General features: G+C 34.8%; 1 protein-coding gene across 1 annotated transcript; it reads right to left on the bottom strand.

Moving 5' to 3' along the window:
* Window positions 1–1,426: 1,426 nt before the first annotated feature.
* On the bottom strand, window positions 1,427–17,927 carry LOC146141233 (PHD finger protein 12-like). Its single transcript, XM_083392860.1, has 21 exons — window positions 17,788–17,927; window positions 17,011–17,195; window positions 16,181–16,259; window positions 15,068–15,264; window positions 14,005–14,227; window positions 13,293–13,425; window positions 12,795–12,912; window positions 12,086–12,218; window positions 11,599–11,708; window positions 10,086–11,089; window positions 9,503–9,604; window positions 8,830–8,990; window positions 7,957–8,171; window positions 7,521–7,623; window positions 6,891–7,068; window positions 6,050–6,175; window positions 5,401–5,505; window positions 4,616–4,811; window positions 3,749–3,919; window positions 3,024–3,116; window positions 1,427–2,492 (listed from the first exon to the last, which is right to left on the bottom strand). The coding sequence occupies exons 1-21, from the start codon at window positions 17,842–17,844 to the stop codon at window positions 1,730–1,732; spliced, it is 4,452 nt and encodes a 1,483-aa protein (XP_083248986.1). The 5' UTR covers window positions 17,845–17,927; the 3' UTR covers window positions 1,427–1,729.
* Between the last annotated feature and the right edge of the window lie 1,509 nt (window positions 17,928–19,436).

Here is a 19,436-nt window from a genome sequence, read left to right on the forward strand (position 1 = left end):
CTTACTAGATTATGATAACATATGAATTTATATTATTAAACACGCATAAAATGGTACATAAGGCCATTTAAAATCTCTAAATATTGTCAGTTTTGAATATCTTTGATTATTGTGTTTATTTTTCATGTTATATTTTTTTTATTTTCTTTCAAATGCAGTTTATAAAATAACCATGACAAATAGCAAAAAGTTCAAATCCTGCATGAACACTTATCTATAAACTGTTCTTTACTTTCAGACTTATTTGAAACTTATTTTTATCCCATCACATTTGAGATACACTTTTGTGTTGTTATGTTGTGAAGTTACGTTTTTGGTAAAATTCCTTTCTCCTATTCCACTGTATTTTCTATTCTTTGCACAGAAATAAATAAAGTACTTAAATGTATCGTTTTCTAGAAAAGTTAGATAGGTAAATAATGTAGTGTAATATAAAAGTTATTCTCAGCATAGTATACCTGACAAGTAAGTGGCATCAATGTGAGAAAGCTTTCTTTAAACTTGACATTGCTAGAACTAAAGATTGCAATACTATTCTCTGCAACTTAGATAAAGACATCTACCAAACGCAGTCCTCCAAACAAAACGTGTTCTGTACAAACTATATGAAGAGGCTTCCAAGCAAGTGCTGTACACTGGCTTGCCTCTAGCCGTCTAATTATTTCGTCATAATTACCAAACCGCGCCAAGCAAGTTGATTAATGTCATCCATTTTTTATTTTAGATTTAAGGTGTTTTAAAAAGTAGTACTTCTTGTTGAATTAAACGACTCAAACATTGACTGACAGAGATGTGTGATACTTCACATTTAACCTGTTAGCAGGTATTTTGACCCAATTGGGCTATACGATTATTGGTGTAGTAGTGATAACATACCACAGCACGTTGAAACGTTTAGTTTCTAAATTTGCTTATTGTTATGAATAGAAACACCTATTTTTTTCTTAACTCTGCATGTTTAATTTATCTTTAGACAGGTTAAATAAGTTTTTTTTATTTTGACATAGACTTATTGTATTTCGCCATTGACCGATAAAGCCTCCCATTACTTTCCTTTCAGTTTTAAATTCGTTGCACAACTATAATTTAAAGTGTGTTTTTACGCAAACCTATTGTGCTGCATTTTTTATAGCTGAAATAACTTATAAACTTACAACATTAACATAAAAAGTCTCCAAGGTTTAACTGATCTAAGCTATATCCGTCGGTAAACATACCTTGTGTTTTACAATACTCCAATTGATAAGTTCCGCATCACTCCAATCATTATGTTAATTGGATTGAAGGCTCTGTTTTAAATAGTTCAACAAATCAACAATTTTAGTTGGCAACTAGTTTTATTGAACGCGAAAAATGACAAAAACTGTGGTTTTACAGGAAACTTGCTCGAACTGGGAAAGAATAACGAGAAACGATATTTTGGCGACTCGTAAAAATATTCAAGCTGTCTCTTATAACAGAGCGATCGGTTATTGTTGTACTATCGGGGGGGGGGCTAGAACATAGAAACCTTAGGGCGGGCGGCGGGGGGTCAAACATAGAAATCTTACAGGCGAAAGCACGAATGCTTGTGAAGGTAACGCGGCAGTGATAGTGCAATGAAACCACGTCTTAAAAAAAGTAAAAACAAACTTCAACACAAAAAAAAACACCGCCCACTTATTTCCGAACATTTTTAGGCAGGATTGTTTCCGGACAATGACCGCGATTTATGACGTCTAGCAAACCACTATGACGTCATCACGTGGCTTTTTACACTGCTGCTGCTGTTGGTGACGTCACGTGAGGGGTTTATTACGTCATTGTCGCGAGAGGTGACGCAATGGACAGATTCGTTAGGAATGACGTCATAGTTCGGCGGCACGTGGTTGTGTGACGTAACAGTTGACGTAATGGTGTTTTGCGATGCGAAGTTGACTAATGAGAGGACCGCTTCCTCCGTAGCGATCTTACGCTCCGCTTCCTGGAGGAGATTCTCGGTGGTGATCCGGACTTCATCGGACACTCCTGGGGAAGATGATGGAGCCGGGGATGATGCTGAGCACGTGGAGGAAGATTCAAGCTCCTCCGACATCGTCTCGTTGCAGATGAGGTCGATCGACGACAACCTGGCCTTGGTTCCGCTTGGATCCAGTTGGCCGGCATCGAAGAGCGCGAGGCTCTGTGTCTCGGAAAGCGGCGCCATGCTGAAGTCGAGGAGTGCTCTCGCTTCTTCCTGCCTCGGCTTGGATCGCTTCACGGGTGGCCGGGGTATTATCGGGGAGTGATGTCGTGACTTCTTGCTGCGATGCGAAGAACCCCCGCTCATCTCGTTCGCGTCGCTCTTCCTGGCCATCGCCGCCTCGATGACGCTACCCCCTGGAACCGGGGAAGCCCCACGGAGCGGGGTCCGGCTCCTGGAGTGCTTGGATCTCGGGCGCGATTCACCTTTGACCTCGTCTTCTTCTTGGGGTTTGCGACGAGCTTGGCGCTCCTTCTGACGCTGAGAGAACCTGGAATAATGGGAGGTGTTTAGGAAGGATAATAATGGGAAAAATAGGAGTTTGTGAGGTTACAAACAGTGAGGGTTTGTTTTTTAGTAAAACTAATGGTAGTTTGGTTGGACGGATGCAGAACAATAAGAACAATAGCTTGTTGGATATAAATAAGGAACAATGAACGGGTTTTCTTAGTTAATGGCGGGCCAAATTCTTTTTCGTTAACTTTTTTTAACCAAAGACTTAAAAATAATAAGTGACACGTCTTCGTATTGAACTGTACTTTTCTCATATTTCGGAAAAGGGAATATACATTACTATCCAATAATATCTGTAACAAGCCTTAACAGTTATCGTACATTTTAAAATTTCATCAAAATTAAGTTTGAATCCAATAACATATCAAGTGTACTTGGTCTTCATTAAGGAAATATGCCACGAGCCGGATTAATTGACCGGGCAGGCTGGATCTGGACCGCGCACGGCCAGTAGTTTGGCAACCCCTGGTTTAAACCTCCGTAACACCACTTAGTTCTAGAAGCTTACCTCGTAGGTTTCATGTCGTCTGGTGCGGGCGAGGTTTGGTTCTCATCTTCTGAAACTGTGTCAGTAGCTTCATCGTCATCGTTGTCAAGGTTGCTAATGAAACAAAATACAGGTTAGCAGTTCTGTTATTACTTGTGTTAATGGTTGCTCAATTTTTAATTACAAACTTGACAAATTATCTAATTTTTTTTAAATAATTGTCTATTAGTTGCCCCACAAACACAGGTATCACATAAATCGGCGTAATTTTCGAATATGAACGGCTTTTAGTCACAATGGCATCCGTTTAAATGCTAATGTTGCGTTCAACAAAAATTGTATTTATCTTCATTTGATCGCAAATATCTTATAATACAAAAACAGTATCGCGATTTGATCATAACCAAATGACGTCATTACTGTGTAAGCAAAATAGATGAAAATGAAACGTTCAAAGGTATTTTTTAATTATTAGGCCAAAATTTGTTCGAGAGTTAAGAATTTGAGTTACCTTGAGTTTTTAACCTACTATTAATTATTGGAAAAACTCGACTGCGTTAAAATTGCGAATCTCGGCTGAAATTGCTATATTAGTTTGGTATGGGATCGGCACAGCTACCAAGTAGCGGACTAGTACTGATTATTTTACCACTTGTTATCGGGTATATGATATTATTGGACATCCTAACTGTGTCTAAGTCCAAAAAATAGAATGAAAACATTTCTTGTCAAATTCCGTAACAAACCTGTTCTCAGTAGCGCCCCCTGGTGGATCGTCCACCTTCTTCTCCAGCTTGCTTCTGGCGTCTTCTTCATCTTTCCTCCTCTTACTCTCTTCCACCTTAATCTTCCTCCCAACATCAGCGGAAGATCTCCGGCTGTTGATCCTGGTGGAGTCCTCTTCTTTCAGGCTTTTCCTTCAGAGAATAAATTCAGCTATTACCCAGTTCAGTGTGGTCCAGCCGCGGGTCAAAGTTGGCCCGCGGGCTCCGCTTTTTTGGCCCGCGACCGGATAGTTAGCTTTGCTTCAATCTAGCAATATAACTTTAATTTTTTGTTTCTTTGTTATTTTAATTGACAAAAAACTTTGTGAATGATTCTTCGTGATGCATAACAATACCACCTTGTTTAAAAATATTTTCTTTTGTTTTTTCCCGTCGATACCAAGGCTATCGTCAAGGTAGAACCTCGACCACAGGCGTCACATTGATCAATAAATAATTTTGCAATTTGCAAAATTTTGGAGTTGAAATTATTTCATAACTAACGTAGCTGAACAAAGGTGTACATTTCATAAACTTAGTATATATGCCATAGGCTATGTATAATTTGCCAGAAATAAGCCTAAGAATCGCTATTTAAAAACATTGGCCCGCAAGATAAAAAATAATGTTTCTGGCCCGCGATGAAAAGAAGTTTGACCACGCTGACCCAGTTCATAAAAATTGAATTTAAATGCATTTGTCGGGATAACAATGCATGAAAGCATTTAATATCGAATCTGTGTTTCGAAATGGAAATCTTTGTGCGAAATTAAAACAACGCGAAGCGCAGTTGAAAGCCTTCATGCTGAGTCAACAACACCGATACCAACTAGCTCCAACCAGCCTCACCTTCTTCCAGTTTCCTCTTTATTCTTCCTACACCTCCGCTGTGGTCTCGATGCTGAGATCTTGTTGATCGCTTCATCCACGTCGTCGAACGTGTAAACATCCTCGTCTTCTCCCTCTTCTTCTTCTTCCTCTTCCTCTTGTGGATGTTGCGAGGATCGCTTCAGGACCTCAACCGTCCTGTGCCACATTCGGTGCTCTGCAAACAAAACTTGTTGGTTGTATGTATTTATATGCGTTTGTAATGAGGCTTGTAGAGAAGGAGTTGTAGTCCGACTCAGGACTCTGCTAGTTTTACACAGTCTTACTCGATTCGGAGTCCCACCCAGACTCCACAAGTCCCGAGTCCGACGAGCGCAATACCAAAATTTGAAACTGCTTTGAAATTATAAAGGTGGAATAGCACGTAAGACTACCAGAGGCCTGAGTCCGACGTACGCAGTACCACGAAGTTGGACATTTTCAAGCCACATATTGTGGATGGATGAGTTATATGACATCCTATGAGTGGATTTCTGAATATCTATTTTACGTAAATTGGTGGAAATAAAGGTTGTAGAGTGGTAGTTTGACACGGGACTCCCGAGACCACCAATTTACGTAACAAAAGTAGAATGGATATAAAGAAATCCACTCCTAGGGTGTCATATAACTCATCCACCCACTATCCGTGGTTGGAAAATATCCACCAATTGCTATTTCGCCTTTTCCAGTTATTTTTTGAAAACGCAAATTTATCCCCTTCATTCTAACGCATAAGAACTTAAAACGCCATCCAATCTTGTTACCTAGGATCTCCTTTTGTTCCTCGAGCTGTGCAAACTCCGGGATGCAGAAGATGAACTCTACGCATCCGAAGCGGATGTGGGATCCGTGGTGGAGGATCGCCGTGCCTGGATCAAGATCAAGGATCAGTGAAGAGGATAAATTACAGGAGGAATTAGCGGCTGGAGTCATTTGTTATAAACAAAAGTGCTCAATATTGTTGCGTGCGTCTGATTTTTTATTTTTTTTGTGATCTGTTTTATTTTGCGTGGGTGTTTCGTGTAGTTTATCTTGGCCCTATGGGCGTCACTGTACGGCGAAGTTCAACAAAATATGTCCGGTAATGTTTAATTAAAACCATTATAGTATAGTAGGTCATGAAACTGGTACTTGTCTAATATGAGAGTGGTTAAAAACTTAAGTTGTAAAATTTTGTGAATGCGTAAGAAAGTTAATAAACGACAGAATTTAACATATTTTTTTTCAACAATTTTTTTAGTTTAAATAGCTGCGTTAGATCGGAAACCATAGAAATTTATGTATTATTTGGCATCAGATCGGGGTTCGGCTCCGATCCATTATTAAAGAAAAAAACTTATCGACAAACTCCAAATCTAAGGACTTGTGTGTGGTCAAAACTGACAAAACAACGTATAAATATTCTATCCGTACCTTCCCAACCGCAAACAATAGATCCCTGCTGCTCAGGACATTCGCAAGGCTTTTTTTCTTTTTTAACGGCCACACTCGCGATGGTTGAGTGGTCAGATTGATGACGTTGTCGTCTTCGTAGTGTGTCTGTAAACAACAACATGTTAAAAAAAGCTTAAGCATTTATAAATTATTAAAAAGTAGAGGTTGGTGTGCACTGTGCAGTTTGAATAAAATAACAAATTTATTACATTTTTATTTGAAAAACTTAGTTAAATTTCGTTTATTTACTGTTTTATGACTTTTGGGAAACGTTAACTTTTTGGCAAGTATGTTTTGTTCAACATTTTAGCAGTAATAATAAAACGAAGTAATAATACTTAGGCAATTTAAAAAATGGTTTCACTTTTTTTAGATTAACGAAATAACAACATTAAGCCCACAGCAGTATAAATTTCACCTGGCAGTATTACTCCAATAGATTTTGTTATTTTTTTAAAAAGTAGGCCTGCTGTAGCATTTTTTAGATGTCCTGTGTTCAGAGCCGATACCCGCTACCAGGTTATAGCATTCGTACTCGCCCGATACTAGGCTGGTACCGGTTCTGATTAAATTAATATTCGCATCAAATGCAGGGTATAGGATAAAATTTGTCGCAAACGACAACTGAAGGTAACCGATCGTAGCGTTAAAGCAAATTATGTCCCAATAAATTTCACGTTTAAATTTATCAATTTTGTTTTTGTCTGTGGTAGAGACTTCATTTGGCATCGCCTCAAACGACTAATATTTTAGTAAGTGGTATAGGCCTTGGAATAAAATACAAAGTATATGACATTGTTAGTTTTATTATAATCATCACCTGATGGTTTCCTGGTTTTTCTTGCAATCCTCTTAATTGACCTCGTCACGTGGCCACTCTTGCTCCTCTGCTTACCACGTGTCGCACTCTTCTCCATATTGGCCGCCATGTTTTGTCCGTACTTTATCCCGTCCACAAAAGTCTCGCCGTAACACAACAATTCGTGCTGGTCTGTCAGCTAGAAAATAAAGTGGTAATTTTTTTGATCATTTGCATTTAGGGTCTTTAATGCAGTTTCTAAACTTGCGGTACATGTAATTATATGGCAAGGTTGGCATTGAATCAAAATTTGCATTTGATTACTAGGACAGTATCGGTGCCAAATGATAGATATTCCAGACATGATTTGCGATCCAACGGGGCGATTTTTACCTTTAAAGTTAAATTTATCAAAATCAGTATAGATTAACAACTGGAGGTAACTAAACTTCAAAACGCTAAAACAAATTATGGTCTAATAATATGAAAAAAAACTTGGAATGCTTGAATTTTATCTAATTTGCTCGTTTCATCCTAGTAATCACGATTTTGGCCTCGGAGAAAATGTTAAAAATCGGTATCACACAAAATGTTCAAGTATCAGACATCACAAATACCAACTACTGAGTTCAAGTTCAGTTTACAACCCACCTGGTCATAGAATAGGCGAGCGTGGTGGTTCATTATTTTGTTGCAATGTTGGAGAGAAGGTATCTGGATGTCGCACTGCGCAGATTGACCGATAAGGAGTGACCTGCAATGTAGAAAACTCTATATTATGGCACTAGAAAAAATAAAAGATTTGAAAGATGAAAATGCTGCTTAGGTAAATGCAGCTACATACAAGTACTATTTTTTTTTAAATTAAACTTGGTACGACAATTTGTATTTTTGTGGGGTTTTTTCTACTGAATTGCAACAGTAAAAACAATTACAATACATTATCTTAATAATATTAACACTACCGATTTTTTAAATCAAATAAATGCTAATTTCAATATGTTTTGTTACTACTAATAAGTGAGCAGTGAGCACAAATAAACATTTATCCTAAAAAAACTCCATAAAATATGCCTTTTCTAATCACCTGTAGTATATCTTTTGCATTTCGCCCGATTTAGTGTGATACAACACAGCTTGAGCTGGAATGACCTGATCATCATTCTTCACAACATCTTCTTCTTCATTCTTTGTTGAAGATGAGTCCTCTACAAGATCTGCATTCTTCTCATCCACATTGTGGCTTGATGCAGGAGGAATCGCATCTTTATCAGTTTTGCCGTCAAGTTTTGGAGTTTCATCCTTAAAGTAGAGTTAAAATTGGAATTAAGGACAGCACTGGGTCTTGATAATGGAGAACTGGGTTTGCCAAAGTGATGTTTTATTGGATATTTTTAGGACACATTACATGTGACGGGTAGTTTACTTTATCCAACTAACAGCTCAATGCTCTGTGTAAAATCTTATAAATAAATTTGTTGGGTAAATTAAACAATCAGCCAGATCCAAATTACCTCTAAACTGTACAGTACAATTAGTTGTTGCCTAAAATAGTACCACTGGAATTCAGGACAGAAAAAAATTTAGTGTAACAAACAAGCTTTTAATACAATAATACAAGCTGCATATATAAAAACCCAAGAATACTAGAAACAAACAAGTACAATGGAAGGAAGCTTATTTAGTCTGTGAGCATTGTTTACTGATTTAAGGACTAGGCCTAGGGGATAAAGGACCTTTTTTAACTGTGGTTTCAACAAGGCGTTCAAAACTTTTTAAGTCCACAATCTCTTATAAAAAATTCAACAGTGTTAAACAACATATCGGGAGGTTAAGGGGGTTACCACTAATGTAAGGTTGATAACCACTGATGAAGACTTTACTGACAGGTGGTAACCCCTACAACTCATTTGTCCTGCAAAGTTTGGGAAGGCCTAAGCATATACCACCTGAACTTTACCTTTTTGTCTAGAATCTGCTGAAGTCTTTGCATCGCGAGAACTCGAAGAAGAGTTTCATCGAGTGGGGTTAGTTCGGGGGATGCCCCTGTTGTAAGACGCTCAGCAAACTTTATCATTCCTTGCAAAACATCAGCCGAAGAATCGCTGGTCTGCTCTTTTTCTTGAAATATTAAGTAAAATTTGATTGAAGCATAATGTTCTTGACAACTACTGTTGCAATGTAAGGTAGACATATTAATTTGATATGTGGTCATATATGTATATTGTATATAGCTGATAGCTGTTTAATGATAATACAACTTATGTTTTTGGTACCATGTTATAGACAACTGACATTAATCATGTTTATGAATAGACTATATCGATAGTTTTTCGAGATACTAAGAATGGACAAAAAATTGCATTGAAAATCATTTTTTTACCCATCTAAAATGCTAAGGTACCCTATGCACAATAAATGTAGCTTGATAATGAATGCCAAAGCCAAAAGGTCAAGTAAATAGACTTTATCTTGATAAATACGTTTCGATACGAACTTAACTGAAGATGATACAAATTTGTTTAAAATGTCTTTATCAAGATGATGTCGATCTCCTCGCCTTTTTACCTTTGGATTCAATATTAAGCTATCTAAAATGCTAGGATTTTGCCACTCGGAAACAAAAAAGTTACCTGGTGTTATTTTGGGTTTTTCTGGTTCACTTGAGATTGAGTTTGACAAGGAACTGACTGAAGAATTGAGCATGCTAGACTCGGAGGGAAGTTCAACTTTCACTGTAAAAAAACGCCCGTAAATTACAAACAGTAAGCAAAATAACGAAAAAACTTTACAAATGTAAAATTAAAGCGGTAACGTGGTTAAATGAGTTTTTTCAACAACTTTTTCAACCAAAATACAATACAAACCTATTTGTATTATGTCTCTAATGTTTGGTTACTAAAATTTAAAACCATGTTTACGACAAAATTACAATACTGGTATTCAACAACGTTTGACGAATACCAGACATGAAACAAAACTAAAAATACTAACTATAGTTCTACGAGAGTACATATTTGATAAACATGTTACCTTTTATCGGAGAAATTTAACCTAATGAAAGTTTTAAATACCAAAAGTTAAATATATCTTACTCTACGTATTAACTCATATTTTCAGAGTGCATTTTGTGACGTCATATATTGAGCGAAAGATTTTAAGCACCCTTGTGAAAAACAAAAGTCAGCGACTATACAAAGCTGATAAACATGTTACCTTTTATGGGAGAAATTTCAACACTTTCTTCCATTTTTTCTTCTTTTTCTTCAACATCATTGACTGCCTTTTTTTCCTCTTTTACTCCATTCGTCAGACCATGGCTAAAAATCGAATTCTCAAAGTCGCCCAGTTTAACATCATCACTACTTTCCTCGAAGCAGGTGCTTATCCGGGAGAAAATCTGCTTAGCGATGGATGTAGTCGATTTGGAAACACAAGTGTCCTGTGCAACCTGGGGTAGCTCTTTCTTGACAGAAACTTGCCCATTTACTTGTGGCGAGTTTTTCGACTTTAGCTCAAGTTTCGTGAAAGGACGATTTGGCAGCAACACTGGTTTGTAGATGGTCACACTGTCGGCTCGTTTCGGCCGTTTTAACTCAGTTTGATCCTGTGGGGATAAAACGGGGTCAGAGTTCCGGCGCTTTAGGGATGATAGGGTATCTGGTGGGGTGTCCGGTTCCCGATTTATGTCGGAGGTGTCGTTCTCCGACGGAATAGGAATGAAGTTGTGTGCTGGTGTGTATTCATGGTGCTGGTTGTCCCCGGCAGGATAAAATTGCTTGCTCTCGGACGCATTAACATCATCGCAAACGTTTTTCGCCAAGTCCTTGAGCATTTGCGGCTGGAATGTGGTTTCTCCGTTGAAAGCGTGAGCGTTTTTTAGCGGAGAATTACCAAGTGGTGAAGAAGTTGACAGAATTCGCTGCATTTTGTCCTTTTCCAACTTTAGAGCAACTTCGGTCTGAAATTGGCAAACCGACTGCAGCCAAGTATCCTGCTCTTCTTGCGTCACAGAAAATACTTTATTATTTGGAGTTTTGCTTGTTGCCATGGCAGCAGAGTTTTGCATATGGTTGGTCAGCCCCGGGGCCTGGAACCGAGTCGGCCGGTGATAAGGAGCCGGGGGTGCAATGCGGTGCTGGTAGTGGTCCTTTATCGATCGCGGAACTTTGGTGGTTGCTCGTTTTGCAAAAGAATGCTTTGGTTTCGGGGGGAAAGTTCTGGGAAAAAAAACTAAATTAGTAAGTTTGTTAACTGAACAAAAATTTGATATTTTTGTCTTTCAACTAAAATTTTTCAACTTTATTGTTAAAGGTGATCAAAAAATTAATGTTTTGTATTTGTTAACACTTTTACTGGTAAACACAATTTTTTTTGCACAAGGTTTCTCAACTGTTTCCAAAGTACTTTCAGGCACTGATTTAAAATCTGTCTTTCATTTTTTCATGTTTTAAAGTTATGAAATTTATTTAAGCCAAACCGCTATATTAAGCTGTAAAACAAACTAAAATTTTGCAACTTTGTTGTTAAGAGTAATCAGAAAAAATGTAATTTTTTGTATATTTTACCCTTGATTAAAAATTAATCAGGAAGTATTACAAAAAAATGGTATTTTGTGTCTATTTAGTTTGTCATGATTAAAAAAGAATACTGATTCTTTTCTGTAGTTAATTTAAGCGGAACAAAACAGCAGAGGCAAATAAAATAAAAACGTTTTCAAGAAAATTACCTGTGGCCTTTCTTGAGGAAATCGATTTCAATTTTATACTGATCAATTCGTTGATTGAACATGTCGAATATTTTGCTGCGTTTTGTCAGAGAATCGCTGTAAGGATTTAACTGAAAAAAAATTTAAATGTTTATACTCAAAAATCTAAAATAAATTTCAAAACAAAAAAGTTTTGCAACTGAAACCAGAAAAGCTACTAATATACAAATAACTACAAAAATGTAATGAAGCACCACTAATAATGCTTACAAAAATGTTACTTCTAATTCTTGTACTAAACATAATAAATAATTGTTTCAAACTTTAAATCTTGAAATTACTCTCAACGAAAAACAATTATCCAGAATTAGCAAAAAAATGAACATATTTTGAGTAATGAAACAATTTAAAACCTTAACTGACAAAAACTTAGACAATCAAAATATTGATCATAGGTAACTATAAAAATATTAAAATATGTAAACTTGATCAGGGGACAAAAACTCACAAGTTTTCGCTCTGCGTGGTTCGGACACATCCACCGACCACTAGGTGGATTGGTGAGCGGTGGGTTGAGACAATCAGCGTGGAAGACTAGGGGGCAGTAGTCACAAAGAATGAGAGGAGCAACTCGGCAAGATCTGGCGGCGATAAAAATCAAATCTTGGGGTTGGTTGTAAACAAGTCATAATAAACTGAAATTTTTTTTTTAATTATACAGTCCTAGTTAAGTCATTTGTGAAATAAGTCAAGTCCCATTTCAAGTCATTGTTACCAAAGTCAAGTCATTATGATTGCACGTCAACGATGAACCTTAATATTGTTTTGTAAACTCATCTGAGTATGAGTAATAACTCAACTGAAAAAAACAACACAAAGAAATTTAATCTAGTTCAAGGTCAATTTTAGGCCAATATATTTAGCAGAGTTATGCGCAGCATATTTGTCAAGTAATTGTAACGCAATAATAAAACGTAAATTGAGAAATCATCTTGACGAATGTAGGGACATTCGCTTGGTTCAGCACAAACAGAGTCTAATATAAAAAATATCTTGAAGATCAAGCTCTGTAATGACTAACTAAGTTAAATGACTGACTTGTTAAATTTTTAAAACAGAAATTGATTTATTGGTTAATTTTGTTTATTGGCTGTATTTGTTATTAACCTAAAGAAGTAAAACAAGTAAAAACACGTTTTTACACAAATAGAACTTACTTTGAGCAAATAAAGCAAAGTTTTGCCGGTAGTGGAACAAGACCATTAGCATCAAGTTCATGGCTGGGTGGTTTTCGTGGACGACCGACTCTTCCCTCAAATCTACGCTTCTTTGTTCCTGAGATTAACACAAATATATATTACTGTGAAATAATTTATATAGGTTTATATATATTATATATTGTCGACTATTAAAATGCTAAGAACAAAGAAAAGGTAATTAAAAAACAATGAAGGGTATTTTTGTTGTTGACTATTTTTTTAATTTTTGGTAAAATGTATTTAAAATATAAACAAACCATGAAACAAGTATAAAAAAAAGCATTATAGCAGTAAAACTTTGGGCCTTAAAAAACTCAAAATGTCATAATTAAGTTAGGTTTAAAAATAAAACATCCTTTAATTTTTTTATATCAACTTCCTAATTAATTTTTTTTTTACATGTTGCACTTTGCGGCAAAAACTTTTTAGTTTGTATTTGATAAACTGATTACTTACCTGGTAGTGGAGTATGTGGCATGAACTCATTTGGAAGCTTAAATAAGGAAGTGTTGTCCATTGCTGCGGCAGCGATGAGCATTCCAAATGGGTTTTCCGTGTGTAGCTCATTCTTGGACAACTGGGGGTCACTCTGAAACAAATAAAGCAGGTTTGTAAATTACAAGTTGGTACAATTTAGCCAAATAGGAAAATTAAAAATTACAAACAATACGTTTTTTAATTTGGAAAAATGTAAACACTGTTTGTGATTTTTTATAACCATACTTCCAATAAATTGATATATAGGTTTACAATATATTTTAAATGGTTCGTTTGTCCAAATTATAAAAGAATATTTCACATGCTTAAAAAATAGGTAAAAAAAATAACTTAATGGCTTTCTAAACAAAATAAAGTCTTGAATTCCAAACTGATAACATTTTAAAATTGGACAAACTTATAATCACAAACAATATCTTTGCAATATTACTTTTATTCAAACTTAAAAAATATATATCATAATGTTAAATAATAGGAGAAATATTAGACAAAAACTGAAAAAAAGAACTGCTGACAAATCTTCTTTAATGTTGATGGGCTTATGCACAACCATACTTCATCTGGTCAAATAATAATAAAACAGTGGAAACAAGCAAAGTAAAGGTGAAAGACCACAGAGTATTTTTTATAAAACAAAAACTTTTAAAATTAACAGAACTGATCATCTTACTTCTAGAATAGCTTTTTGTCCTCTTGTTGTTGCTTTTATTACATTTTTTCTCCAGTCCTTCTCGTACGCAGAGGTTGTCGGTGTATCGAGTAAACTGCGATAATCGGGCTGCGTTGGAGTCTTTACCCTGGAGTTACTTGCTGATTGACCTTGGTTTGACTTTCGTCGAGGAGTCGTCAAGTTCGTGTTTGCTGGGGTCGCAGGCTGCGTCGGCAAAGTTAATCTGTGTACAAAAAAAATTAAAAAAAAAGTTTTATACTTACTTTGTTAACTATAATCAAGATAATAAAGGTCGACAAAATAATTGAAATCCGACCGACAATAGTCAGGCATTACAGCCATCCGTCCCTTTACGAGAAAGTTTGGTGACCCCTTAATTCAACCTTAACCATTAATAATGAAACTACTTCCTAACTTATTTCAATTAAGTTTGGTGCGTTCTCAAACAGCTGATATCAAACCACTTCCTTACCAGCAGAGCTTAACAGTAAAGAAATGGTTACATTTTCAATAATATTAAACCAAATCTAATACCAGTTGCTTTATTCATTTGTTTTTTTACCTTGAAAGATAAATAGAAGAAAAGATATTGCTTTAAAAATCAAACATAAATGGGATTCGTAAATTAAAAGCAAGCTTAAATAATCTCAAAATTGTCACTTCAAACTTAATATATTCAATAACTAACTTTACTTATTTCACTAATAATTCTGCTATTTTAAAATTGTAGAACATTTTCCCAAAATATTGGGAATTCGAATAAAATAGTAAGGATCAGACTTAACTAATGACTTCTAACACAGGGTTCCAGCACACTTTATCGAAAACAAATTGAAGATATCCAAAGAAAATTTTTAGCTTTTTGAAAACCTAAAATTGGATCTTTTGACTTTTTTAAAAATAATTCAAAAAAAAGATGATATAAAAGCCATGCCAACAAAATAATGAAAAACAGTTTCAAATTAGGTTTTACTAAGGCACCTTTGAACCACTGAACTAAGCCATTTAAAGGCTAGGTGACAACAGGTCAACCCTGTAATACAGAAATATTGTTTTCTTATACCTTTTATCTGCATCTAGAGGCTGAGTTGCAATGGTAGGGTGAGTTTTGCTGTCGTTCCTCGGAATGTTGAGGAGGTTTTTATGGTTCTGTAGTGTTTCCTGAAGGGGCTTGGGGTAATATCCTAGGGTGTCGTGATGTTGTTTCAGAAGATTGACGGCCGTTCGTGTCAAGGTGTGCCGGTGGTGACCATCGTTTGTCTGGAACAAAATTGAAAATATAATCAGACCGAGGTTTATTTTAATTCAAATTTGCATTTAACATCTGATCTGAGCATGTGTCTACCAATCAGCATTAACCTGGACAAAACAACACTTGCTAAAAATGAGGGCATGCTTTTTGCAAATTTTGTCCTAATTGTTCTTCACAACTGATTTACCCTGTATTTCTATTTTGATGCTTTTACTTATCCTTCATGTACACAAAAAATATTAAAAAGCAAACTGAAGGAATAATTAAAATATATTAGATAATATTAACTTGTTATTGAAGCAAATATGCTTCAGACAGTGTTGCAAGGTAAACAAAGTCGGTCATCTTATGAGACAACGAACATGAGCAGATATTGTTATGCAACAGATAATCAACCATATTTAACTCAAATTTTTAAATATACAGTACAAAAAAGTGCAGATAATTGAATACACCACAATTATAATGGCTCTGATCAGCTTTTGCAATCTATCAAAGGTCTTTAAAAGGTGAGAAATCAGCAGACAGTTATGGATGACACTAACTGTTTTTAGTTTGTGGAAAAGCATATCCTCACATCTTAAACAAAATACAATAAATTGTGATGTTGCAAGTATGCATAAATTTGAAAGAATATATATAGTCATATCAGAACTTAAAAGTAATTTTTCCATGAACTATTATGCAATGTTTTGATTTGATATCCGAACACAAAACGGATGGTTGGTGGTAGAAGCTGGTTACATTTAGATTATTAATTTAAGGAAAAATGCTTCGATAGCAAATCAGAATCAGCCGGAAAGGTTTTGTAATTTTAAAAAATGTGTCAACTATTTGATCTGAAAGCCAATTTACAATAAATGGTTATGGATGGTAGCAACTGGTTTTAGCCACACACATAGCAGAGTGTCTAATGCTTCCTACCTTGGTGTTGCCAGTAACCACGCATCTGTGGCAAGCCCACTCCCCTGGGGGAACCTTATCCTCGTCCAACGGAGGGTTGCTGAAAGGTAGTATTGAGGTGAGACACAGAAAAAACAACTATATACAGTATACAAGCTGAAACATTTTTGGAAGTAAAAAATCTACCGCAGACAATAACAAGTAAAAGAAAGATTCTTGCCTTCATATCAGACGATCTTTAAGATTGTTTATAAAACAAAAATAAAACATTAAATCATTTCTTAAAATTCTACACAAATATATGTTTTGTGTTATAAATAGGTATTATCACTTTCTTGTTCATTTAGATTCATGTCCAAAACAGTCTAAACATCATATAAGAAGATATTCTTTAACACACAGTGGTTGCTTAATTGTTTGAAATTCAACAGATTTTATTTATTTTACGATACACATTTATTGGCCACTACTGCATGCCTAAAAATATATTAAACTAAATTACATATTTTTTTTGAATTTCTATAACAAGTATCAAAGATATTATGCAAAGAATTGGTTTAAAAAAATACACAAAAAAATAATGAATTTATGAAATCAGTTTGCTTAATTTTTTTAAAAGATAACAAGTGAATAAATCAGCTCACACTATACACTAAAGAAGCTTGAATAACTAGGTTTTTAATGTACATACAACATGAAGTAGGCCTAAAATACCCTCTTAAATTTTTTCTTTTTTTCTAAAAAATTCTTTAAATCAATTTAAAAGACATATTATTCGTTAATACAGCACACATGCAAAACAACTAACATTGCAAGGGGTTGTATATAATTAAAAAAGTTAAAGCGCTTACCAGCATTGCAGGTGGAATGCAGCCGGACAACAATCGCAGCACAAAAGATCTCCTCCCTCGCCACAAGCGTCACAAGTTTCGTGGTTGCACCGACGTCGCCACATTTCACGCTCGGCTGCTTTACGTTTCCGTTCTTCTTTTGCACCTTCCTCGCTGAACGGGGGAGCAATCAGTTCCTGGATTTTCTGGAAAAATTTGATTGGGATTTTTAATATTCAAACAACCACAACAAATCAAATCATACTGGTTTCAAAAAAAAAATTACCGTTACAAAAGTGTTAGTTTGAACTCAAATACTTAATGAATGACTCCTTGGATTAAAAAAAAGATTGTTGCAATATTTACTGTAAAATATCGGCGCTGGTCTAGAATCCTACCACAATTATTAAATCAACGCACAATATTTGGGTTAGGGTGCGAGTTAGCGTTTAGGTGTGGGTGGGTCATATATTCTTATATTCATTATTTAATAATAATACTTGACCCACCCTAGCCCAAAACGCTAACCCGCACCCTAACCCAAATATTGTGCGTTGTGGTAGGATTCTAGACCAGCGCAATACCAAGAATATAAATTTTAATATAGTTAAAATCATTTCATTTGCATTTAAAATTAGAATTTCAATATGTCAGAACCTTTGATAAAACCAACACAATGTTTGGGCTCTTATGTTTTTTTTTAATTGCTTTAAAGTCATTTTAAAGCTCAAGCATTCCTAAGATGCCTAATACATATTTCTTAGTAACAAAATAGATCATCTACACATATTACTTTACCTCCATTAAACCGCCAGTATAGTCGATGTCGTAACATTGTAATGGAGCATGAGCCATTCTGTTCGTATTTAAACTTGGATCTTCACCCAACAGTTTGTAAATCAATGCATTTTAACACATTCAAAAATACAAGTGCTACCAACTAAAACACCTAAAAGAAAGAAAATAAAAGTGATTGACAGTTTTTACAACAATATAAAACTTTATCTAAGTCTTTGAAACCTTAAAAAAAATCATTCTCTAAAATGTCACTGAATAGTTTAGGTGGTTAAAGAATACCTAATCGGCCAATAAGTTTTATTTTATTGTAAAAAAGGTTTTTTAATAGTTTAGCGTAATAATTATTTGTGAGTCTTCTAATGTTTACCATAAACAATAGTTTAAGCAAAAAAATAAATTGGCAGTTTATCCTGTTATTTTTGTCTCAAATTCAAATCAATTTAAAGAAAAATTAGGTTTTTACATGTATTGTGCTTGAAATATAAAAAAACTTAAGTCAGTATTATAATAGCTTTCTTAGATTATTAATTTACTTCAAAAGGTCGTTTTCCAATTGGCCTTTAAATAAGGTATAAACATTCTTAAACCTATGTACATTTGTGAAATGTAAGTGTGCAACAAAATATAAACAAACGCATATAGACACTGGGTTTTGCTACATCTTAATAATAACTTGATAAGAACGCACGCTATAAGATTGTAAAATAATGGCGCCAGCCGTCAGAAGTTAAGCATAACTTAGTAACAAAAATATAGATCAGTAATTCATTTGATACATTTCTATTGGTTTTATCTACACGTGGAACTAGGTTGCGCAACTGCCAGTAAAGTTAAACGGTTATTTCGGCACAAACAGAAAAATCTGGGCGAAAAACAAAACTTAAATGCAGAATAACAAAAATTTCCACAGAGCTTCTTCAATGCCAACTTTTTTAAGTTAAACAAACAAAACAGCGCCACCTATCACCTTGAGCGCCATGGAGCTAAAACCTCTCTTCCAAAATGTTGGATGATTAACAATTATTTATATTTAATCTTTTGCTCTTATAATACAAGTAGTATTCACGGATATATTATCTAAATTTGTCTAGTTAAATATATATTGTACAACTTTTGGTAAAAGTTTCAGCATGTAGCAGAAATAAATATTAATACTAAAATCTGTAACCCATATAAATTTAATTGCTTTTAGCGCCACAATCGGAAACTATTTAAAAACAAAAAGGGACTATTACAAATAAATGATGTTTGTTGAAACAAACTATATAATAAAAATTAAAACTATTCGTTAAAACTATTATAGATGTATTTTCTAACTAAAACAAATTTGTAATAAAGAAAAGATCAATCCTAAACACCGATCTTAAAAAGTCAATCCTAAACACCGATCTTAAAAATCTTTAAACTTGTGTCAGGTACTGGTATCCAAAAAATTGTAACATTCAGTTAATTTATGTGGTAATTCAGTTTATTTTTGTGTATTGAGCAAAAAAACTATTTAACAGACTGGGAATATTGAACCGTTAAAGCCTACTCAAAATTTCTAAATATATATTTGCTGTAAAAGTGTAGTTGTATCTTCAAAAAAAAAATAAAAGCAACAAACAAAGCATTTTCTTTGCTTAATTACTTCAAGCTAAAAACTTAAC

This window comes from Ascidiella aspersa, chromosome 6 (assembly GCF_963924565.1).
Source record: "Ascidiella aspersa chromosome 6, kaAscAspe10.2, whole genome shotgun sequence".
Lineage (NCBI taxonomy): Eukaryota > Metazoa > Chordata > Ascidiacea > Phlebobranchia > Ascidiidae > Ascidiella > Ascidiella aspersa.

Excerpts from the sequence above, each read along its gene's own strand:
- LOC146141233 (XM_083392860.1), bottom strand. The coding sequence starts at position 17,844 with ATGGCTCATGCTCCATTACAATGTTACGACATCGACTATACTGGCGGT. Across the intron at positions 12,219-12,794 it reads CTTTGCTTTATTTGCTCAAA|ATCTTGCCGAGTTGCTCCTC; the intron begins GTAAGTTCTATT and ends TATCGCCGCCAG. Across the intron at positions 11,709-12,085 it reads ACCACGCAGAGCGAAAACTT|TTAAATCCTTACAGCGATTC; the intron begins GTGAGTTTTTGT and ends ATTTTTTTTCAG.